This window comes from Paroedura picta, chromosome 6 (assembly GCF_049243985.1).
Source record: "Paroedura picta isolate Pp20150507F chromosome 6, Ppicta_v3.0, whole genome shotgun sequence".
NCBI lineage: Eukaryota > Metazoa > Chordata > Lepidosauria > Squamata > Gekkonidae > Paroedura > Paroedura picta.
Window position 1 is genome coordinate 26949535 of NC_135374.1, and position 24704 is coordinate 26974238.

The window sequence follows — 24704 nt, forward strand, 5'->3', positions numbered from 1 at the left end:
TATAATGGTTAGGCTAGAATTAGGAGCTCTTCCAGGCTTTGAATGCTGTTTCCCGTTTTGTACACAGCCCAGTTTAGCTAGGGATGAGCTGCTTAGCATATGTCCAGTCCTATGGCACCCTTTAAATAGTAGAAGACTCAAGTCTTTGAATAACAAATCAAGAAAACCTGAGGTTGAAGCAAACGTGTCATACCTCAAAACAGGTAGTCAAACTGGGGCCCTCCAGATGTCCATGGACTACAATTCCCATGAGCCCCTGCCAGTGAATAAGCCCCTGCCAAAAAAAAAACAATAATGCAGTGCACCTCATCCTAGTCTAATCCTACATATATGCTGGCCCAGCTCACTCAGGACCACAGGTGATAAACCAAGAAATATCCACATCCTGGCTAAATACCTGAAGTAGGAAGAACAGAAGCTCTTCTGTTCTTATAACAATGTAAACCGCCCTGAGCCACAAGGGAGGGTGGTATATAAATACAATCAATCAAATTTGCAAATCAGTAATGTACCCTTTTCTTCTGTTGTAGGCAAATTAACTCAGATTGTGTTTGGCCACTGGGATGTAGTCACTTGCCTTGCCAGATCGGAATCTTATATTGGTGGGGATTGCTACATAGTGTCCGGGTCTCGTGATGCTACATTACTACTGTGGTACTGGAGTGGCCGGCACCATATTATCGGTGACAATCCAAATAGCAGTAAGTATTCACTGTGGGCTACTTTATAAATCTTGTTTATGTTTCTTCCTTAAAGTTCCGTCTCAATATTAAAATGTAAAGATCTGGATGCTGCAACCATTACTCAGTAATCATATGTTTGTTTGTTTATTAGATTTTTAGTTCATGTGCTTTTTTATGTAGGACATTTAATTAGTAATAAAGGAATCATCAGTAAATGATATGTTAAAGACAATTGATTTGTAAAATATATAGACTATCAGCATATCAGGAATGATGAAGCCTGACAGAAGTTTTATTCAAGATCCATCATTTATGCAGTTATTCTAAAGCCACAATTTGAGACAATTTGAACTCAGTGTTTTGACTTACCAAAATGCACAGTTCGGTGAAAGCTAAATCTTCATTTCTTCCAGAAATGAAATAACAAAGATCTATTGGCACCTATTTTCACTTTTGGTTGGCGTGTATATCCAGGCATGCCATTTTATGTTAGAGCTACTGAGCTACAGTAGGCCTTTTTCTGAGCCTAGTATCACTGCTATATATATCATGCATCCTGGTGACTCACTTTGGTGGTTCAGGGGGTGAGTGATTGGCTATAAGATATTTATTTATTAATGATCCACTCTTTCCTGTTGTTTGTATGACCTCAGTAGCTGACAAGCAGTGGTAGAATAGCATGTTGGTTGGTTTATAGTTAAGGTAGAGTTTCAAGATATTATTGACCAGTCCCATTGTATATGAACCAAAAATAAATTGACCCTTTATCAGTATTCTATTACTGCGGAATGTCTAGGAGAAGACTCTTTGTTTTCTGTATTTTTAACAGCAACTAATCCATTGAACACATTATAGTATAATTAGCCAAAATTAAACACAGTATAATTTAGCCAAAATTAAACACATTTTTGTCCATTAAGTTTCATTTGAAAAGTTAAGCATATATCTGACTCTCTACTCAGGCATTCATGATCCTCTACAGACTGATTATTTCCATAAGATTTTTTTTGGGGGGAGGAGGGAGGTTAAATTATGAAATGTTGTTATATGTTGGCTGGCAACTGTTCATCTCTATAGAGATGGCTTTTTAGCACTTTAAGGAAAAGCAAGAACCAAGTATCCTCCCTGCTGTTTCCAGCACTGTGATTTGAAATAGAGGTTATACTTATTATTATTATTTATATATTATTATATTATTATTATATTATTTATATATTATTGTATTATTTATTTTTTGGAATCATAGAGATTCCAAGGAAGGGGCCATACAGGCATCTAGTCCAACAGCGTACACAATGCAAGATCAGCCTAAATCACCCTTGATCAGTATTCTTGATTAGTGGCTTCTAGGGTCCTCACAGGTATACCAAGGAGGGCTCATATCCAGCTAACACTGAGGCAGCTGCATTGGCTACCAGTTGTGTACCGGATCAAGTACAAGGTTCCGGTTTTGACCTTTAAGACTAATTGCAGTCCGGGCCCAATGTATTTGAGGGACTGTTTAACTCCCTATTCTCCCCACAGGGCCTTGCACTCATGTGGTCCTTGGCCCTCATGAGATTTGTCTGGCTTCAACCAGGGCCAGAGCCTTTTGAGCCCTGGCCCCTGCCTGGTAGAATGAGCTCCTGAGAGAGCTGACGGCCCTGATGGAATTTCTACACTCCTGCAGGATCTTCTGCCAGGTGGTTGGTTGAGGCTGGATTCAGAAGAACTGGCCCCTTCCCAGCAAAGATACTCAAGCAGAGTTTTAGAAGATGACCATACTGATTGAGCAGGTTTGTAGTGGTATCACCAATTAATCCCCCCCCCTTTTGCTGGTGCTGTAACTGTGGTAAGTCAATCCACATTTCCCCACTATCCTCCAGATTGCAATCAAAAAATGTCTGTCCACAGTGGGCATATTTGGTTGCAATCTAGTTAGATTAGATTAGATTTGAACAAGAAAGTACAATGAAGGCAACTGCAGAGTTATATTAAGAAATATTTCTTTTTCTAAAATCTACAGTTTCTATACTTCTACTGCCATGAGATTAAGGCTTATTTTGTAAGAAAAATGAAAGTGAGATGTACAGTGTAAGTTAAATCCAATTAGTTAACATCTTTAAAATGAATCTCTAGGAAGATGCAGATAATATTTTCAGAAAAGGATTAGTTTCTCAAAAGCTGTCATCTGGAGACACAGATAAGATATTTTATATCACAAACCATAAGGAGGTAAGGAATTCAAAAGAAAAATGTCAGGTTACAGTAATTATGTGGGCTAGGTGCTTGACTTTCTAATGATCCTTTAAGCTGAAAGACAGTTAATTATCAATTTCAGCTTCGGTGCATCCAATTACCAAGAGGAACTTCAGTTATTTCAGAGAATCATATAAAGTGAGAGCATCCATGTTCTTATTTTTTTTAATCAACACTTGCTAATCATATAATTAGAAACCTCACATATATGTCATATACACATGGTTACATGAACCTCCCCTTGTTGCTTTGGGTAATTTCTAAAAATAACTAAAAAGAACACAATGGAGATGACTTCTTGCTGATTTTGTAAGGCAGTTATGAAACTGGTCATGTTTACTGGAACTGCAGACATTTGTAATCCTTCATACGTTTGAAATTGTACAGTAGAAAACAATTTTAATTTTTTAATAACATCTGGCAGATTAGATATTTTATAGATACCAATGACTATACCCAATCTATGAAAGCAGCCCTTCTATCTGGCATTGCTGCTCTTATTATCATCATCATAATCATTGTAATTATTATTATTATCATTATCATTATGGTTATTATAGAGCTGTCTGGGATCCACAAACCATGTGTTCCACAAGGAATCCATTAGTTGCCACAACAAGCTATATTTAAATCACCTCTCCAGTTTTGGTCTTTTCATTTGTGTGCTGGTGTAAAGACTCCAACTATGGAAATTCGTGCAGGGACAATGTATGTTTTGAAGTCCACTGGCTTGGAGGATATGCCACGCTGATATCCTGAATCACTTTGTTGTGAATGAGGTCATAATAATTTTAACAGGAGAAAAATCGTTTTTATAATGCCAATTTCTAAATTCCCTCTTTTCTCTCTCTGTCATCGGGGGGGAAGGGAGGAAACTTGCCTTGCCTGAACTTGAATTTGCATCTTTTCTGTGTTTCTGTCTTTTCATTAAATAGATTACTTGCTGTAATTGTTTCCTTCTTATATTTTTTTTCTTTTTAAGTATGTTTGAAACCAAGAGACTCTGCCTGTGAAAAAAATGTCTGAGTCTTTATACAGATGCCTAAATACCTAGAACTGCAAGAAAGTAAGAGACAGATGTTTTCTTCTGAAACAGACACAAATTCAGAAACTAATTTGGAAGTGATAAAAATTAATTTGCACACTTTAATTGGAACCGTCTCCCTGCATGAAAAGGCAGAGAATGGAGCCAGCAGTTTGTGCTGAGAGCTGATTGAATTTTTTGTCATGTAGGTATGCTGGACTTGGCCGCTTATCCTCTTGAGCCTATCTGTGCAATATATTGCATTCAGCCTTTGACTGGTGTTCTTTAAAAGGATCAATGCTATTCCTGTTGTGTCCCCAGAGCCTGAAATTTCATTGATCTTGGGACTTGACATTTCTCATTACATACCAGATAGTCACCAGAGGTGTGAGTTACGTTGCTTTTCCTTGCCATGTTTGCACTGAACGCGCAATCTAACCACACTGTGTTGACTAGCCCGAACCTCAGGAAATATCCCTTAAAGGCACTAAAGTGCATTTTCTCTCACTTGACATATTTTACATATGCTTAAAGGGAATGTTCAGTACTTCAGTAAATGACTGTGGCAATCTACCCTGTGTGTGGAAATTACTAAATGTGTCTGTAAGGAATTCCAGGGGGAGATTCCCATTGATTTTATGAAAAATACTTCTGAAGGCATTTTAAGTCACTTGTAGGCAAATATTTCAAACCTAAAAGACTCTCTAAATTAACTTGGAGAAGAGGGCCGTTAGATTTAAAGCAGTGACTGCATCTCTAAACTCAGCTTCCAAACATCCTACATGATCCTTGGACTGACTTTTGCAGTCTCCTTAAAGAGATTGTATAAGTCTGCCCAACTAACAGTAGAGAGGCTCTACCCATGATCCTCAAATATATCTCAGATTTTCTATTTAAAAAATGGTTTTCCTGAGAAAACCCGGATACATTTGGGAAGCTAAAATATGGCTAAAAATATGAGCAAGGTATTTCTCCAAGGATATTTTTCAACTCAGGTGCACACCCCTATATTTATATTTAGGATTTTTGGCTACAATGTGCATTGTACTTGCAGACATTGGAACTCATTTGCCACATTAACAACCACTCTCCCTGTCCTCCCTGGTTATTACTACCTTGAACAACTTAGTGTCATCTGCAAACTTAGCCACTTCACTGCTTAATCCCAACTCCAAACCATTAATGAACAAATTCAAAAACATGCTTGTTCACTCCCTCAAAGAACTCTAAAAAAGGTTAGTGAGACAAGATCTTACAGAATTAATGCAGATTCTTATTCAATATCTTTTATTCATCAATGTGCCTACTGATTCTGTTTTTAATAACAGATTCCACCAACTTACCTGACATTAGACTGAGCAGCCTTAAATTTCCTGGATCTCCTCTAGAACACTTTTTGAAGCTGGGGGCAGATTTTAATGATAGTTTGCATATCTTTGTCAGGAGATCCACAATTTCACACCTGAGTTCTTTCAGAATTCTTGGATGTATGCCATCTGGGCCTAGTGATTTGTCAGTTTTTAATTTGTCCATCAATCATAGGACCTCCTATCTTGTCATCTCAATCCAAGTCCGGTCTTTCAGTATCCCTCCCCAAATCAGCAGTTTGGAGGAAGGCAAACACTTATTTTATTTGTTTTTCAATTTTTATACCGCCACTCTTGGAAAGTCTCACAGCAGTTTACAAATATGAAACAGTAGTTTCTATAAAAATCCAATAAAAACAGCCCTTATCACAAACCAAGCAGACAGCGATCACTACCCTTAAAGATTATAAACACCCCACCCTCTATCCCCTGATTCAGTTCAAGGGCCAAGTTCTCTTCCAATGGGAGCAGGGAACCAGATCTAACCTATCCAAGGGATCCTCTGATGGTAACACCGAGACCCTGCCCTGGCCTCAACCATATGCCTGGCGGAAGAGCTCCATCTTGCAGGCACTTCCCATCTTCCACAGTGAAGACAGACAAAAAATGCATTCAGCTTCTCTGCTGAGCCAGTTTGGAGTGTAGACTTCTAATCTGGCGAGCCAGGTTTGATTCCCCACTCCCCCACATGCAACCAGCTGGGTGACCATGGGTTCGCCACAGCACTGATAAAGCTGTTCTGACTGAGCAGTAATATCAGGGCTCTCTCAGCCTCACCTCCCTCACAGGGTGTCTGTTGTAGGGAGAGGAAAGGGAAGGTGATTGTAAGCAACTTTGAGACTCCTTTGGGTAGAAAAAAGTGGCATATAAGAACCAACTCTTCTTCTTCTTCTGTTTCCTTGTCATCCTTTAGTAATCTTTTTACCCCTTGGTCATCCAAGAGCTCCACTGCCTCCCTGGCTGGTTTTCTGCTTCTAATGTAGTTGAAGAAATTGTTATTTGTTGGTCGTTATGGTTTTTGCAATATGTTCCTCATAGACCCCTTTTGCCTCTCTGATCATTGATTTGCATTTTATTTGCCAAAGCCAGTGCTTCCTTTAATTTACCTCAGTTGGATTAGCTTTCCACCATTTAAAGGTATCCTCCTTACCTTCTGCTGCTTCCATTACTTAATTTTAAACCATTCTGTCCTTTATTTTATACCTATTTCAGTTGTACCTTTCCTGACCTATGGTATACATCATATCTGAGCTTCCAGTATCGTAGTTTTAAATAGCATCCAAGTTTCCCAGAGGGATTTGAACCACCTTCACTTTCCTTTCAGTTTCTTCTTCACAATCCCTCTCATTTGAGAGAAGCTAACTCTTCAAAAGTTAAATGTGGTTGTGTTGATCTTTCGGGGCAACCCCTATTTACTGCTCCATATTTACTGGCCACTGTCCCCAAGTTGATGCTATCACATTTAGATCTCTCACCAGGTCCTGAGCATTACTTAAGACCAAGTCCAGGTTTTGTGACCATCTGCTTCATGGCAGTGAGAGTATCTAGAAACCTAGTTTCTTTCTCCTGACTTGAACACATATTAATGCAGTCAATGTGTGGGCAGTTAAATCACCTATAATGACATAGTTATTTTATCAAGCTGCTGTCCTTAATGCTTTTTTCTGTTTTTAAATAATCCTCTAACTTTTGATCTGGTGGGTGATAACAAATTCCCTGAGTTAAGCTTCCTTTTGGGCCCACTATTTCCACCTTTAATGTTTCCCTAAGCAAATCTGTTTCCCTTATATTCTCACTCTTACTGGACTGTGTACCATCTCTGACATATAGAGCGACTTAATCGCCAACCCTTCCCTCCCTATTCTTTTGATGTAGTTTATATCCAGGAATCACTGTATCCCATGGATTGTCCTCATCCCCCTCCCCCTCCCCATGTTTCTGAAATGCCCACAGTGTCTAAGTTCTCCTTTGACACTTAGCATTCCAGCTCCCCCGTTTAACCTCAGACACTTACAGGATTTGCACATAAAATCTATAATTCCCTGACACATTAGATCTGGAAACTTCCTTCTGTGACCTCCAGATTTTGCTAGACAGCCAGTATTGTTTGCCATCCTCTTAGTGGCCTGTCGTAACCCACTTCCCTCTAGACCAGTAGCTGGTACTCCATCTTTTAGAGATGAGCCATTCCATACTAGAAACATTTCGTCTCCTGTTGGCTTCCTCCAGGATTGATCTTAAAAACTGCTCGGCGTCCTTTTTGATTTTAAGCACCAGCTGCCTGTTTCTTCTTGGGACTAGTGGAGGCTGCTTCTTCTGTACAAAAGGCATCGCAGTGTCGAACTACTTAAACCCTTCCTTCCTGCCCCATCAATCATCTCATCCATGCATTGAGATTCCTAATTTGTGCCTATCTAGCTGGGCCTGTGCATAACATCCTAAATTAAGTCTTACGGGGTCTTTTGAGGGTGCCTTATTGAGGGTAATAGTGTGAATGCTTCGTCTCAAGCACTGCCGGCGGTCTTCAGACAAGAAAATAGTTTTACCAAAGACAGGACACTGTGATGTTGCCCGCTTTTAAAAATGACTACCCCCCCTCCCTTGTAGCGTTGACAGGACACCACCGTGCTCTCTAAATCTGAAGGGATGTTTCCATTTCATATCAAATATTAGCTTGCAAGGAAGCTTGAAACTGTCAAAATAAATAATCAGGTTATTAATATTTCTACTTCTTTTAAAATCAAAGCATAAGATGTCTTTCACTGAAATGAATCGCATATTGTGTCTGTTTCAGGGAAGAAAATCTACGTGTTGTTTTTAAAAAAATCATATTGGGGAAACTGAATTGGTAGCTTAGGTTTTGGTGTGTTATTTTTTTTTATTTAATTTTTTTTGCCCTGGAGTGATTCTACTGCCAATATAGAGGTGCCACATTGGGGAAATTACTGTGAGTTCAAAGTAACGGTGTTTCAATTCACGGTGGTCAAGCTTCACCTTCGGTTCCCTTGGTGCCACAGCCTTTAACCTCTTGCAGCATCTATCAGTGGTGATGTGATGGTGACAGAATATTTTGGTAGATTTTGAATGGTTGCTGAGGTTCATGACATTCTGTCTTTTGCAGCAAAAAGTAATTGGGGTGAGATTTTTTTCTCCCTCACAGGGCAGTGTTCTTGGAAGAATATATCACTGATTAAAATTGTATCTCCTTCTATTTATCCCTGAAGGGGGAAATGAAACTCACTGTTATTGCAAACCCATGACTGATTTTAAAGGCTTTGGAGGTATAGTGGAGCTAGGACCCTTTTTTAAAGGCCATTTTTTCAAAAACATCATTGGTCATCATAGGCGTTTGCCTTGGCAAATGAAGAGGATCACAACACTGATTCATTTTAATTATGCAAAAACTGGTGTTTCTGCATGGTCTGGGTCCTTGGAATTCTAGAAACTTATATAATAGAGACAATAGGTTGCTTTGCTTTCATTGCTTTCTTTTCAACTATCCAGGGGAGGGGGGTGATTCTGGAGGTTTTTCAAGTGCCAGCTCAGGTAATTCTCAATTGAGAATAGCAATTTTCAACATAAGAATATTGTAGAACAAGTTCAAGCCCTCTGCCAACTATAGTTTAGCATCTTCCAGAAATATGCAGTTTTGCAGAGGCCCTCCATTTCCTGATGCATTTTCCGTATGGCTCTTTCTGCTGGAAAATTTGTAATATATATATCTAATTTATTTCTTCTTTTTTAATCCATCCATTGCCTCACTAAAGCAGGTAGCATGTCTAGAAAGGCAAAAGGCTTAGGAAGTCTGTAAAATGCTTGCATCATTCTGTTAGACAGTTTTTATTTTCCATCTACATCTTTTCATAATTGCAATACAGCAGAGCCTGCATTAAACCAGAAAAAAACAGACAGTCCCCTCAAGTGCATTTCCTGCTTAGAGGAACAGAGCAGATGTATTGCAGGGTCTACCCCAGTTTCCTTCTCTCTTGCTCATAGCGCAGAGTGCACTCCTGCAAACCTTCTCCTTTCAGAATAAGAAAGCTGCTCCCAACATTTTTCAATATATCCAGCCAAATGTGGAATAGTCTTTAACAACACTGTCTTTTTTTGACTCCTAAGCGTCCTTTGTTTCCCCCAGGAAATATGTGTGTTTATTTTTTAATCGAAAGTTTGGACTGGGTTTAATTTAGTGCTGGTGGTGGATACTCTGAAACGTATATCAAATAACAAAGCCTGCTTTTTGAACCACCATTCATATATTAGAAAGCTATAAGTTAAAGAATTCCAAATGTATAAGGGTCCTTAGAAATGAATTCCTGGATTTATACAGCCAATGCTGTATACGGATATCTTTATATATACACGAGAAGCAAAGGCCATTGTACCCAAGGAAACAAGTGCTAGGATGTACACCTAGAGTGTGGCCTTCCTGGGGGTTGGCTACATGGCAAAAGCTTAAATCATGGAAAGAAGGAAGGAGAGGGAGGGAGGGAGGGAGGGAGGAAGGAAGGAAGGAAGGAAGGAAGGAAGGAAGGAAGGAAGGAAGGAAGGAAGGAAGGAAGGAAGGAAGGAAGGAAGGAAGGAAGGAAGGAAGGAAGGACATACAGGCTGTGCCGAGTCCCATTGGACTGGTGGGTAGCCTTTATTCCTTCTCCTGCCTCCCCTCCCCCCAGGACTCTTGAAGCCCCAACTCCAAACTTCAAGGAACATTCCTTAACCAGCTGTCACCAACTAGGGTTGTGCACGGGGGCCCCGATTCGGACCGTTTCGGATCCGAATCGGCCCGATTCGGACCGGTTCGGGTTCGGACCGGCCCGATTCGGACCGATTCGGATCCGAATCGGCCGATTCGGACCGATTCGGACCGGTCCGAATCGATTCGGGAGCCAATACAAGTCAATGGAGGCCATTGACTTGCATTGAAAGGCTCCCGAATCGATTCGGAGCTGTCCGAGCCGATTCGGGGCCAATGCAAGTCAATGGAAGCCATTGACTTGCATTGGAGCCTCCCGAATCGTTTCGGGCGTTTCGGGGCCAATGCAAGTCAATGTCTCCATTGACTTGCATTGGCAAGCCTTCCCCCGCCTTCCCCGGGGGCTGGGAGGGAGGGGGTGCAAGTTGCACCCCTGAAGCTTCTTGGGGATCTCAGGGAGGGTCTTCCCTGAGTCCCCTGAAAGTTTCAAGAAGATTGGACCAAGGGGTCCAATGCTACGGGCTCCCAAAGAGGGTGCCCCTATCCGCTCCATTGGTTACAATGGAGCGTCAGGTTCTCTAGGCTGAACATGTTTCTCCATAGACTTCTATGGGGGATGTTCCTTGGGAGCCCCCAGGATGGGACCCCCTGGTGCAATCTTCCTGAAACTTGCAGGGGATGGAGGGAAGACCCCCCCAGAGATCCCCTGCAAGTTTCATGAATATTGGACCAAGGGGTCCCCATCCTATGGGCTCCCAAAAGCATGAGAAAAAAATGATTACAGAACAAGGAAATTGGCAATTTACCTGCTGAAATCATTTTTTTCTCTCATTTTTCTCATTTTTTGAGAGAAATGCGCCACGATCTTCCGGCACTTCTCGATGAGATGCCTGAAGTCAATGGCTTCGGCGGATGAACCGGTTCCCTTGGAGCCGATCCCAAGGGCATCCTTAACCACGAGGTGGAGAAGGTGGGCCGCACAGGAGATGTGCTTCAGGCCCATGCCCTTGACCGCCTTGGTCATGTTGAGGGCACCATCTGTCACCAAGAAGCCCTTGGTGACCCCCGTCCCACTGCCTACCCAGCCATCTACCATTCTACGAATGGTGCCCTCGATGTTGTCTGCCGTGTGCCGCACATCGAAGGGTTCGATGTGCAGCAAGGCATGGCGATAGCCTGCCCGGCAGCCCTCACCCTGCCTAACAGGCTCAACCCCACCCAGCACCTCCCGTACGTCCCACCAATGCGCAGTCAGCGAGATGTACGCATCTTGCGCATGACATGACGTCCATATATCCGAGGTGAAGTGTACGGTCCCTGAAGCTCGGGACATCTCTACCTCCACCCGGCACCTGGCTGCCCTATAAAGAGAGGGCAACACTGTCCTGCTAATCGTGGTACGACTAGGAGGCGTGTACCAGGTGGATATGCGACGGCATAGTCGGTGGAAGTACATGTCGTCGGCCAGACGAAAGGGGTACCCACCCACGGCCATGAGCGCAGCTAGGTCATGGTTCGCGGCCCTACACCCTGCCTCAAACCCCCCTTTTGGCATGCCACTGCCAGCCCGGGCAAGCATCTCCACCATGGTCGCTTGCCTCCCTCTAACTCCACCCGCCCCCTGAGCAGAACTCTTAGGGAGAGCTCTCGAGGTGGAGGTCCCAGGGAGACTCTCCAGCCCCGTGCTGGTAGGTTGTGCCTGCGCAGGCACCCCACTGCCAGCCTGTCTCTCCCCCTGAAGCAGGACAGCCTGGTGGTGCCTCTTCAGGTGGTTCATGAGGCCGCTAGTCGTGTAGTGGCGCTCCTGCCTTCCACGACTAACCCTCTGCCTACAGAGCTGGCACTCTGCTAGGTGGGTTCCCTCCACTATCTGGAAGTAATTCCAGACTTTGGAGCCTTTGGACGACGCAGGCTGGCTTGCAGCCTGCGAAGTCCTCTGAGCTGCCTCCTGTGAGGAGCTCGGGCCGGACACACCGTGTCCTGAGGTGGGGACAGAAAGAGGTGAGAGAGGGGGAAGGGGTCGAGATGGTGGGGCAGGGGGTGCCACCTCCATCTCTCCCTCTTGCACCACCTCAACCATCTGCTCCTGTTCCCCCCCCAATTGAAGCCTGCTGGATCCTGGAGGAGAAAGGGGAGTAGACTGGCGGGCCAGTCCCTCACCCATCTCCTCCAGGGCTCTCTGCACCCCCGAGGTGATGCCTGGGGACATGAAGGACAAGCCACTCATGTCCCCAAGGCTCACCCCGAGGGAGAGATCAGGCAACTCCTCCTGACGCCCCCATGCCTCGCTAGCAAAAGGAGCAGCACGAGGGGCTGCCTGATCAGCAGGCCCCGCAGAAGTGCCAGCAAAGACCCCTGCCTGCCGCACCTTAGAAGGGGGCGCCCCGTCAGCCGCCTCAATAAAGAGACCCTTGCGGACACTCTTTATTGCACCACTCCGGCCAGAGGTCGGAGTGGTGGAAGGTCGACCCAAGACAGGCCTCTTCTCAGGTGGGGGGAAGGACGCTTCCTTCCCCCTCTCACTCCCCTCCACCCCTCTGGTTTTCTGTAGGGCCTTTCCCCCAGGGCCCCTAGCCTGACCTTCCTTCTTCCCACTCATGTTCCCTTGGACAAACTTTTCCTACTAACTGTCTGTAATCTAAGAGACAGGGAAATTTGAGGCCCTACCACTAACTGCCCTAACACTTGTTTCTAAGGAAACCTTGAAACTTATAAAACCCTCCCACCAGCTACCTGTTTAGTTTTTTTAGACCCTAAGCTGACCTAACTTCTATGGAGTTTTCCTGTTCTCTCTCTCTCTCTCTCTCTCTCCTTTTTTTTTTTTTTTGTTAAACTAAAGGAACCTGTCTGGTCCTAGCTAAGTTTAACTGTCCCTACCTAACCTACAGCAGGGAAAAATTAGGAAAAAAAACCTTTTTAGACTTTCAAAGTGTTTTAAACTACCTGAGTGTTACTAGCTAGAAGGAAGGCTGGAGCAGATTTGTGCACCAAGCCCCCACCTGATCTGCTAAGAAGAACCCCTAAACCTGTTGGCCTCTAAATCAATTCCTGTCTCTACCAGGAAAGCTGGCCTTCAATAAGGCACAGCCCCTGCTGGTTTAAATGTTTTTTTAACTATCAAGAAAATACAATTTTAACCTAAAACCCAAATCACTGTTCTCTTATAAAAATCCTATCTGGCTACTTAGGAAAGAAACTATCTATTCTAAAAAATTATTTGCACTTTATAATTTCTCCTAACACTATGGATTTTACTGCCTATTTAAAGGGTCACTAATTGGACACCCCAAGAAGAACGCAGCAATTCCCCCCAGGAAGGAAACAAACAATCCCCAAAACACCAACCAGCTGCCAGCCACCCAGGGCACTCTCCCAAAGGTGGCAACCAAGCAAAAGTGGCCCTGCAAGGCCCAAACTGCTAAATCAAACCAAGCCTAGCCTAGGCCAACCAAACAGCTTCTGCAAACAACCAGCAGCCACCCAGGGCACTCCCCCAAGGGTGTCCACCAAGAAAAACTTGCCCCGCAGGGCCCTAACCAAACAAGCTAACTCTACCAAAGAAACAGCTCCCAACAAACAAGCAGCAGCCACCCAGGGCACTCCCCCAAAGGTGGCTGGCAAAAACTGGCCCTGCAAGGCCCTAAGCTAAACCAACCTAACAAACACAACCTAACAAACTAAACTAAACTAAAGAACAAACTAAACTAAAACTAGCCCCCCACCAAAAAAACACCTACACACCTATCAAACAACCAGCTGCCACCCAGGGCACGAAGCCCAAAGGTGGCAACTGAGGAAACCTGTAGAAAAAAACCCAAAACAACCAACCCCCCCCCCAAAAAAAACAATCAGAAACAAGGCAAGGCAACTTTAAAATACAAGCCCCAACCCCCACCCCCAAAATACTTTAACAAAAAACAACACAGCAAACAGTTAACACAATGAACAGCAAACACAATTCCCCAACCCCCCCAGGCCCCCACCCACAGAAACCCAAAGGCAAAAAACTTTTGAAAAGAGGAGAGAGAGAGGGGGAGAGAGAGAGAGAGGGGAAAATAGAGAAAAATAGAAAAGCAGAAGAAAAAAACCCCTAAAACAAACTATTGCTGTCTTGTCCAGCGCAGAGTCCACAGCCAGGTCCAGAAGTCCACCCAGGAGAGGAGGCAGGCAGGCAGGGCAGGCAGGCTGCTCAACCAAGCAGAGCTTAGGAGTCAGCCAGCCAGCCAGAGCTCAAAGTGAGCTCCAGCAAGCAGCCCCTTGCTTTAAGTAGCCTCCTCCCGGGCAGGCTACAAAGCAAGGGGATTTAAAAATAAAAAGTCTTCTGTGAGTGGCCAGAATGCCTGAGCTGAAAAGCTACAGGCATTCTGATTGGCCACTCACTCCCCCCCTCCCCCCGCCGCCATTTTAGGCGGCAAAAAAATACTGTTTGAAAAAAAAAAAAAAGCCAAACAGCAGAGAGGCTTCAGGCAACGGCTGCCTGAAGCCTCCGACTCATGCCGAATCGATTCGGGCCTGCCGAATCGATTCGGCCCGAATCGCCGAATCTCGGCGATTCGGACCGCTAGGGGGCGCCAGAGGTCCGATTCGGACCGTTTCTGGCTCGGAAACGCCCGAATCGGCCCCGATTCGGCCGATTCGGGCGTTTCCGAATCCGAATCGCCCATCCTTATCACCAACCTCTAGGTGCATCCTGGAAATCTCCTGGAATTGGAGGTCATCTGCAGACTATAGAGAACAGCTCCCCAGGGGAAAATGGTTGTTTTGGAGGGAGGGAGCTGGAGATGAAAGGGCTGCCTGGAAGTGAGGGCCGTCTGTGTGGCCCTGTGCCACTATTCAAGGATTCCTGCCTCCAGGTGGAATCTGGTGAACCTCCAGAATGGAAGCTCATCTCCAGACTTTAGAGATCAGTCTCCCTGGAGGAAAGAGCTGTTTGGGAGTGGGGTTTGTGTCTGTGTGCCCTAAGGAGGTTTAGGCATTCCAGCCTCTAGGTGGGACCTGGGGATCCCCTGGAGTGACAGCTCCTCACCAGACTGCAAAAGATCAGTTCCCCTGGAAGAAAGGGCTGCTGGGGGGGGGGCACTGGGGCACTCTACCATTGTTCAGGGATGCCAGCCTCCAGATGAGACCTGGAAAGCTCCTCACCGGACTGCAGAGGTCAGTTTCCCTGGAGGAAAGGGCTGCGGGGGGGGGCATCTGTGGTACTGTGCCACTGTTCAGGGATGCCAGTCTCCAGGTATTCACAATCTCTGTTTCTCTGAAATGCACATAAAATAAGAAAACCAATAAGTAGTAAACTAGGTTTTAAGAGATAGGTACTTCAAAATGGTGATGCTTAAGCCGGTGTACACTTAATTATTGCTTTTGAATGTAATTTTTATTTTACTTGGTATTTCTTACCTGTTTTGTTTTGTTTTGATTTAGGTGATTATCCTGCTCCCAGAGCTGTTCTTACAGGTCATGATCATGAAGTTGTCTGTGTATCAGTTTGTGCCGAGCTGGGACTTGTCATAAGTGGTGCTAAAGGTCAGATGTCATTTCAAGTCTTAAAAATTTGAAATCAGTTGTGTTGCCTCAGTACAAGTATGATTTCATAATTACTTATTATTTTAATTTCTGGATTCTCCATAGTAATTTGAATATCATATAGATAAACTAGCAATTGTCTATCACCTGTACTGAGGTTGCAATTGCCTGGCAATGCAGCATGTATTTAAAAAATTCTAACCTCTAAATCCAGTTAACAAAATGTGTGTGAATAATTTAGTTTGTGTGAGGCAAGATCAGCTTGGCTTGCAAAAATTCAGACAGAGCCATAGACAAGGGAAAGGCCTGCTGAGATGGGAAATGGACTGGCAATGGTACTCATAGAGAAATTACAGGCCAGACTTCACAGATAACAATAATACAAAGTTAATATTGAGCTATTAAAAACCTTAGACAATGCGATACAAAGAATATGTGTTCTAAAGATTCTGTTCAAAATGAATCTTTGACCTATTCCGCACGACGAATCTCCCCCCAGACAGCCTCTGGTTGTTGGCTGGTTTTAGAGCTTCCTCCACATGATGTCATCTGCATCCTAAGACTGTCCAGGGGCTGGCTCGAGTTTTGGCCAGATTTGCCTAGAGATGACAAAACTGGATTTGCCACCTCCTATCTGTGCTTCTCATCAGGGAGCAACTAGGGGCAAACCTGGAGGAAACATACAATAGTTCTGTAGTTTTGTGCCCACCCTCGCACTGACCCTCCCTTATCCGTTTCCTGCTTAAATAATTTTTTAAAAATTGTGTGGTCCACGTTGCTGCAGGACCACAAAGCTACTTTGACAACGTTAAAAAAAATGTTCCCTAAAAGTGTCCACAACCTTTTTGGGATCAGGCAGGCAAAACACAGTCCCATTTGTATTTTCTGGAGGTGGGGAATGAATGGGGAAAGGGGGTGGTAAAGCAGCCCTCTCCCGATCAGCTAGGCATCCGTGCTCTGTTTTTAAGCATCCTGTTTACACACAGTCACTCTTCGGGGTCAAGTTTCTGGTCTCTCACTATTCTACCAGAACATAAATAGAGTCCGAAACACCACGAATCCCCAAAAAACAGGGGGGGGGGATGCTTTATAATTCTGGTGTTTCTCCATAGCAACATGGAACTGTTAATTTTTAATTTAAAATGCTTTTGTGTTGTGGTGTTACTGCATAGCAACACAGAAGTTCATTAAAAAAAATTAATTTCAAGGCTTGGGGGGCAGAAAAGTCCCCAAGAGAACTGCTGTGCTATGATTGGTGGCTTGCTGTGATTGACAAGCTGAGGAGTAGGGAGGGGAGTTCGACTTGTTTTCCCTTGTCACCTCATTGGGAGGCAAAAAGCCACGACGAGGCAGAGGGAAACATGGGAGGGGTCTGCCACGGTGAGGCTCGCAAATGCGCGCCTTACAACCGCATGTTTGCAAGCAGATGTTTGCACCTCTGTGCGGAATCATTCTTTGTATTCCAGAAGAGTAACTCTGTATCTTAAAACAAAGAGAACAGGCTTACCAAAGCATAAAAATTTAAATGACAGCATGCTGTTTTAATTCAAAGAACTTAATCAGATGTATACCTGGGGAAGAAATATAGATTATGTAATAGATTTTTTAAAATTCAAATTCAGGGATATTTAAGGCTTGAATAAGCAGTGACAATGAGGCAAAAATGACCCTGAAACTTTGCACTTGCAGTGTTTCTTTTAACCTGGGCAGCCACCTGCGCTTTGAGACTGGGAGACAGGGTGAACGTGGGCTAACTTGAGAACTAAGTAACTGTTTTGCATGGGTGGCATCTAGAGTTGCCAAATCCAGATTGGGAAATTCCTGGAGATTTTGAGGTGATGCCTGGAGAAGGTCGCTACCTCAGTGGGGCATAATGACATGGCATTCACCAGCCATTTTCTCTAGATGAATGGATCTGCAAGTGTAATGGGAGACAATCTGCAAGTGTAAAATTCCCACAGGTAACATGTTTTTGCCTTGTCAGTGTCACCTTCAAATCGGGGCTAAGATTCAGGAATTCCGCACCTGCTTATGATATACCAAGATGTTCCACAAGTAATCTCTGGCTTACTTAAACATTTAGAAAATGGGATGGCATACAAATACACACTCAGTGCTTAAAAGCATTTTTCTGTTTTTCACTTTACTGAAGTGCCATTTTAGATAATAAGATATTGCCACCCCACACAACCTTTCAATGCTGCTGCGATATCATTATATGCCATTTTCACACATACTCTGAATGCTTGTCGTGAATTATATTCATCTCTATAATATACTGTATTATTTGTGCAATATACAGAAGGACCTTGTCTGGTGCACACCATTACTGGAGATTTGCTAAGAGCACTTGAAGGAACAGAAAACTGTTTGTATCCTCGCTTGATTTCCGTATCTAGTGAAGGCCACTGTATCATCTACTATGAACGAGGCAGGTTCAGCAATTTCAGCATTAATGGAAAACTCCTGGCTCAGATGGAGATCAATGATTCAACCAGGGTAATTATTTATTCTTGTACCAAAATGGAGCGCTTCATCAGTATTGCTTGAGGAAGCTGCACATTAAAAGAATAACTGGAAAAAGTCAAATTGGCATAGGAAAACTTCTCCATTTCAAGTTAGAATGGAACCTGAGATTTTCTTTAAAATGAAATGATAACAGACTGCTTAATCTACCATGATTGCTGTGATACATGTTTTAGGCTTAAAGGTTTTTGAGTGTGTGTGCCTGAAAAGCTTACATGACCTGACATCCGTCCTCCGTTGATTAGGAGCCAGGTCATGTATCCAAGCCCAGGGGAGTCAGATCCATCAGTAGCACCTCAAGCACTGAAAAGGATGCCCAGCTTTGAGTGTCAGTGATGGCGCCGACCATTGTAGGGCAAAACATGAAATGATATATGCTGGCATCAAGTGAAATGTTCTCCTTTGCTCCTGCTTCGTTGCTTTTTGTTCTAAGATGGACATCAATTTACACATTTTAGGCGACCTGTTAGGTTTTATTAGATTCCTTTTGTAATGTGATCGAACAATAGAAAAATTCCCACTGAGAAAACTTTTTTTCTGCTCAAGAGCTGTTGTTTCCCAGCTATTAACTGTAGTGCATGCCTTTACTTCTGCTGCAGGCTATCCTCCTGAGCAGTGATGGGCAGAACCTGGTGACAGGTGGTGATAATGGAGTAGTAGAAGTATGGCAAGCTTGTGACTTCAAGCAACTCTACATTTACCCTGGCTGTGATGCAGGCATTAGAGCAATGGACCTGTCCCATGATCAGAGGTAAGCTGCAACCCAGGAATCAGGGAATCTAGAGCCCAGTACAGACAACAGTCCTACATGGTCACCCACATGGGTGTGAGCATACTGGCCCCACCTCCACCCTCTGTTCTTTTACCTCAACATCTGCAGGGTGTGACCATGCCAAGGAGGTAGCCACTCCTTCCATGTGATCAGTGACATTGCTTTACAGTCATTGCTCATCATGGGGATGGAGAGTTCACTCAGCCCCTTTCCCTGCAGACAATTAGGCAATCTCATGGAGGTATTGAGTGGGGTCTTTGTGCTCATGCTCATTTTCCTTCCCCATGTGTTAAGTGAACATGCAGGCTGCCATTGGTATCAGATAGGCTTTTGGCCATTGGGGTATGCAATTGGCAAGGCAGCCATTTTGTGGCAGATTCAACAAAGTTTGGTACCTCTCCAGTATGAGTGTTGATTTTGGAGAAAGATAGAGTGTAAAGTAAGTAAATAATGATAATAAGTCTTTAAATCTACTTAAAAAGGGCCAAAGTTTCTCATCTGATGTTAGTAAAGAATTGGTTCCACAGTTCAGGCCCTCTCTCTGCAATTGCTTTGGGTCTGCCAAATCGTAGAACAATGAAGAGAGCATCTGTGCTGGATCTTTCAGGAGAAGACACATTATCAAGCAAGTCCCTATGGAACCAAAATAAAATGCATTCCTATCAGTAGGCTTAGAGGAGAACAACTTTGCTTAAGAGTGCACTGTTCATCTTCTCTATTTCAAGAGTCCTAATGAAACAAATAGAAAACAATTAAATTATATAGATCCTCACAATCAAGATTAAGGCTAGGTCACTGTTGTGTTACCTGTGCAGTTTCACATGTGGACTGTTCATAGCAGGCCTGCCATGGAGAGTTTTTGAAGCTGTCACCAGCTGCCTTCCTGGCTTTTACAACATGATATACAGGGGTTGAGCACCCTTCACTCAGTTCTCTCTCTGCCACTCTCTCTACCAAAATTCCACTTCATCAGCCCCTTACTACCAACTACTACCTACTTCAAACCTTTGCCTCCTTAGAGTCACATATCCAGATTTTGGCCCCCATTCAAAAAATGCAGGTCCTGTGGGTCCTATATTCCACGCAGCAACTGTCAAGACAAATGCTTTAAGTGCCTTGGCAAAGATTACAATGTATCATGCCGCTGTGTTTCATAGAATCATAGAGTTGGAAGGGACCATATATGCCGGTGGTCCCCAACCACCGGCCGTGGCCCGGTGGCGGGACGCAAAGGCCCTGGCACTGGGCTGTGGCTCCCTCTCCCCGCCCCCCCAGTAAGAAACTTACCAGGCCACAAGCTTGCGGCCCGGCAAGCTTCTTACTGTGGGAGGGGGGGAGACGGAAGCAGGGCCGCGCACGCACATGCGCGGCACTTTTGCACATGTGCGTTTTCAGCTGCGCATGCACACATGCACAGCATGCGCAGCCAGGCAATCGCCCTCCATTCCGAAAAAGGTTGACCACTAATATAGGCCATCTAGTCCAAACCCTTACTGAATGCAATATCAGCCTAAAGCATCTTTATAAATAGCTGTCCAGTCACTGCTTAAAGACTGCCAGCGATGGGGAGCTCATTACGTCCTTAGGCAGGCCATTCTACTGCTGAACTACTCTGAAAAAATTTTCCTCATATTTTGCTGATATCATTCTCCATGTAGTTTAAATCTATTACTGCAAGTCCTATCCTCTGCTGCCAACAGGAACCTTTCCCTGCCCTCCTCTAAGTGACAACCTTTCAGGTACTAATTATGCCCCCTCTCAACCTCCTCTTCTCCAGGCTGAACATTCCCAAGTCCCTCAGCCTTTGGTCATAGGGCTTGGACCCCAGACCTTGGATCACCCTTGTCACTCTCCTCTGCACCCTCCCTATTTTGACCTTGTCTTTTTTGAAGTGAGGCCTCCATAACTGCACATAGTACTTCAGGTGTGGTCTGGCCAATGCGGTATACAGCAGAACTATGACATCTTGCATTTTGATGTGATGCCTCTGTTGATAGCCCAAGGCAGCATTAGCCTTCTTTACCACCACATCAAACTGTCTGCTCATATTTAGTTTACAGTCTACAGATTTCCCAAGATCTCGTTCACACATACTGCTACTCAGAAGTGTATCTTCTAACCAGTAGGCATTCTTCTCATTTATGTGATCCAGATGTAGAACTCTGCACTTATCCTTATTGAACTGCATCTCATACACATTTGCCATAAGCAGCAGGCAGGAGATGCTTTATATTAAGTGCCCTGGCCTGCCTGGTAAGGCTTTTATAAACTGGCTGTCCAAAGCATTTCACTGCAATTGGAGGCACTCTTCCTATGTTAAGTGACAGCTCCCTTAGTATTAATTAAATAATAATAATGATAACAATAACAACAATAATAATAATAATAGTGAGTTTGCGGTCTATAACAACACACCAGCTAAAAACATGGGACCAGTTGGTCCACGACCCTGTGAAGAGGGGAGGCCATTGGTTGGCGGCCTGCAGGGAGGCAGATTCTGCCACCTCTGTGTGCCACCCATTGGCTCAGGGCCCTGCCTCATGGCCCTGTATTTGTAGCCACCACCATTAACAATGCCAACACCAATGGATAGGCCCTGAAGCAGAACACTGGCACTCCACAGCGCACAAAGCACCCCTGTAAACATATGGGCAACACATGGAAAGGATTGGTGTCTCCTGCCCCAGGAGGATCACAATCCTGTGAATGCTTCCTCCCCCTTGAACAAGTTACCGGACCCTGCATCACTCAACTAACAGTGGTCCACGAGCTAGCGCTCATTCCCTTTTAGCATGCAACAGGCTTTGCTGATATATGCTGCAGCTATAATATTATTGAGTATGCCCCCTCTAAAAGCCAGAAATAAGTGGAAGAAAGTTTTAAATCAAAATGTTCACATAGGCCTATTATGCACGGCCACTGAAACGGTGGCATGGAGAACGAGGAGGAGGAAGAAGCGAAGCAAACCAATTACGCACGGGATGGAACACAACAGCGGCAAAACCCAGAGTACCCAATTATGCACGCGGATTCTGGTTGCTCCCTGGTCCCGGGAAGCTCCACTTTCTTCCACATCTTGCTAACAAGGTTTTTTCGGCGGCATACGTTGACTCTGCGCCTGGTTGCCGCCTGCGGCGTGCATAATTGGTGATTTTAGCCGCCAACATTCGACCCCGAATACGGACTTTCCACTCCATGCATAATGGGCCATACAGACATGCTCTTGACTGTCACTGTATTCAGAATGCATGCCCAAGTATCAACCAAAAGTGAAGGGACTCTAAAGGGGATCCTAGCATTTGACATGTGTTAGTACTTGCTTCATTTCAGCTTTTGTCTACTGGCCAGTAAAATTCCCTGACTTTAGTTGTTGTCATGTACCTGGGATTAAGTGTACATCATTTATTGTTAGATAAAGCAGCAGAATATTCAGTTTCCCCTGTATTGTCTTCTATTCTGCTGTCTTTATCATGATTCATAGTTTGAGAACCTGACAAACTGACTGTGCTGAAAATCAAACACATTGACTCGGTATGAACAGTCTCTCTCTCTCTCTCTCTCTCTCTCTCTCTCTCTCTCTCCGTTCTTTCAGGACTCTAATTACGGGCATGGCTTCTGGTAGCATTGTAGCTTTTAATATAGATTTTAATCGGTGGCATTATGAGCATCAGAACAGATACTGAACCTGAATGAAAAACTGAAAGCCGAAGGGGGGAACTGAGAGCACAAGTGCTACCGAAAAGGCGTAATCTCTGATGGAAAAACAAGTCTGCATTGACCTCCGTTGTACATTCCATTACACCCAGCAATAGCTGTACATTGTAGTCAGCAACCATTTTACTTTGTGTGTTTTTTCACAACTGAACACCAGCTGCTGCAGAAGCGAGCTTGTATCATGTAAATTATAATGAATTAGAAAATGTTTTGGTAATTATTTCATAAATCTTTGTTTACTAAGAAAAGGTAGTAGTAGAACACTTCACAAGAGACTTTTGAATTTCCTGAGGAACCTTGTGTCTGATTGTTTTATTGTTTGGGTCATGATCCTAACATCCATTTCCCATTTCCAGCCTCTTTTCAAGCTGAAAAATAATTAAAAGAAAAAAAAACTACGTTTGATACTTTGTACATCAGATGCACATCTTAACTTTGAAGGGATACTTTTGTAAAAGTAAAACCTTGTATAAAGAACAAAAAAAGTTTCTTAATTTTATTGTGGAGTTACAACTTGCATGTACTTTGAACCTGATGTCTTGATGAAACGGTCACATTCACTGGTTGAACTGAAGAGCTGCCTAAAGGCACAGCTTGTATTCAAGGGTTGAAATGGGGGGGGGGGGGCGCAAGCCGCAGTTTTGTCATCGCCACTAAAATATGGTTTGCACTTTTCAATATCAAGTCACCCCTTCTAAGTGGAGTTTTGCTCACTACATGAAGCATTTGGATATGAAGCCATTGTTTGCCATATTTAGACTTTATTTAAAAAAAAGAAAAACCTTCCCTTTTGATTTAATAATGTGATAGACCGGCGGGAGCACAGAAGAGATGCCGTGCAACCATGCTTAATGACTCCCACCAAAATACGAGTGCTAGACTTCTAGATTCATCACATTTGGCATACTGTACATTGCAGGGAGAGATCAAATAAGATTTTCTCTTCGTTCCCTTGGAAATAAAGCTTGGTTCAAAACAAGCTTAGCTTGTCCTTTTAACATTCTTCTGAAAAGTCACACTTTAAGCCACATTCTCAGCTGAAGGCACTTCATGGTCGACGATACTGTAATGCTGACTATCAAGATAATTTGCCGCACATTCTACAGATCAAGTCACACCCAGGGGTATATACACTTTACTTCATGTTTCTTCTTTGTATATTTGGTGACTGTATTGTCATAGATGTACATATTGTGTTGGTAGGGCTATGAGGCATGTAACAGGAATGTAATTTTCTCAGACTTTACACTCACTTGCAGTCATTTATTTTAAAAAAAAGATAAAACAAGGTAACGGATTCTTTGTACTGGCACTTTGCACCAGAAACATATCATTATTTATTGATGTAATTCTTATTTGTTACCCGCCTTGTATTAGTAAGTTTTAGCACTAAATACCTTCTACATTGTTGTTTGTATTTATAAGATTCTGAAATCACGGGGAATCAATGTAATGATTAAGTTATTCATCATCAGTCTGTAAGCAATATCTTGAGTTTGTAGCTTAGAATTGGGAGAATATTGAACATCTGGAAGATAAATTCATTTCATCTCAAGATCATGGTGAAATATTTTGGATATATAAATTCCTTAAGCTATTGTAACCATGTTTTATTGCAAAGATGTAAAATATGCCAGATGTGTGTGAGTTGGAAATCAAAAAGAAAAATAAAATATGCAAAGAATTCATGGATTGCTTCTCAATTTTATTTAACATTTGCCACAAATGGAAAACGAAATCTTTATTCACAATGATGAGAATGCTACACTTAAAGGACATTTTTGAAGCCAGTTGGATTGAAGCTACTCCAAATCATTCTCTGTAGCACTGGCCAGTACTGAATAGTAAATAAATAATTGACCTATTTAACAGTAACAAGCATTTATTACAGTCATGGATCAGCAGAATGAAAATATATATTAACAGCAATTATAAGAATATACTATCTTCCATTAAAATATATTAAAAGCAAATACGTATCATTGAATCAGCACAGTACTTTGTTAGACTCCAACAACCACACGTATTCTGGCAACTCTATCCAAGGTTTCAGATTCATGGTTTGCAAGAAGATAGGTGGTATACCCAGCCTGGTGACCCTAGTCTGGTGGATGCTCTGTCTGGTGAGATCAGGGCCCTGTGGGACCTGGGACAGTTCCACAAA

General features: G+C 43.4%; 1 protein-coding gene across 12 annotated transcripts in view; it reads left to right on the forward strand.

The window, feature by feature from the left end:
* Positions 1–24217, forward strand: part of NBEA (neurobeachin) — a 438607-nt gene extending 414390 nt beyond the window's left edge. For all 12 annotated transcript variants that reach the window (XM_077341872.1, XM_077341873.1, XM_077341876.1 and 9 more), the window contains 5 exons: positions 531–701; positions 15427–15528; positions 17831–18027; positions 18654–18805; positions 22419–24217. In XM_077341872.1, the coding sequence (XP_077197987.1) occupies positions 531–701; positions 15427–15528; positions 17831–18027; positions 18654–18805; positions 22419–22509 (713 nt within the window). In that variant the 3' untranslated portion in view covers positions 22510–24217. The remainder of the gene's footprint in view (positions 1–530; positions 702–15426; positions 15529–17830; positions 18028–18653; positions 18806–22418) is intronic.
* Positions 24218–24704: the final 487 nt, after the last annotated feature.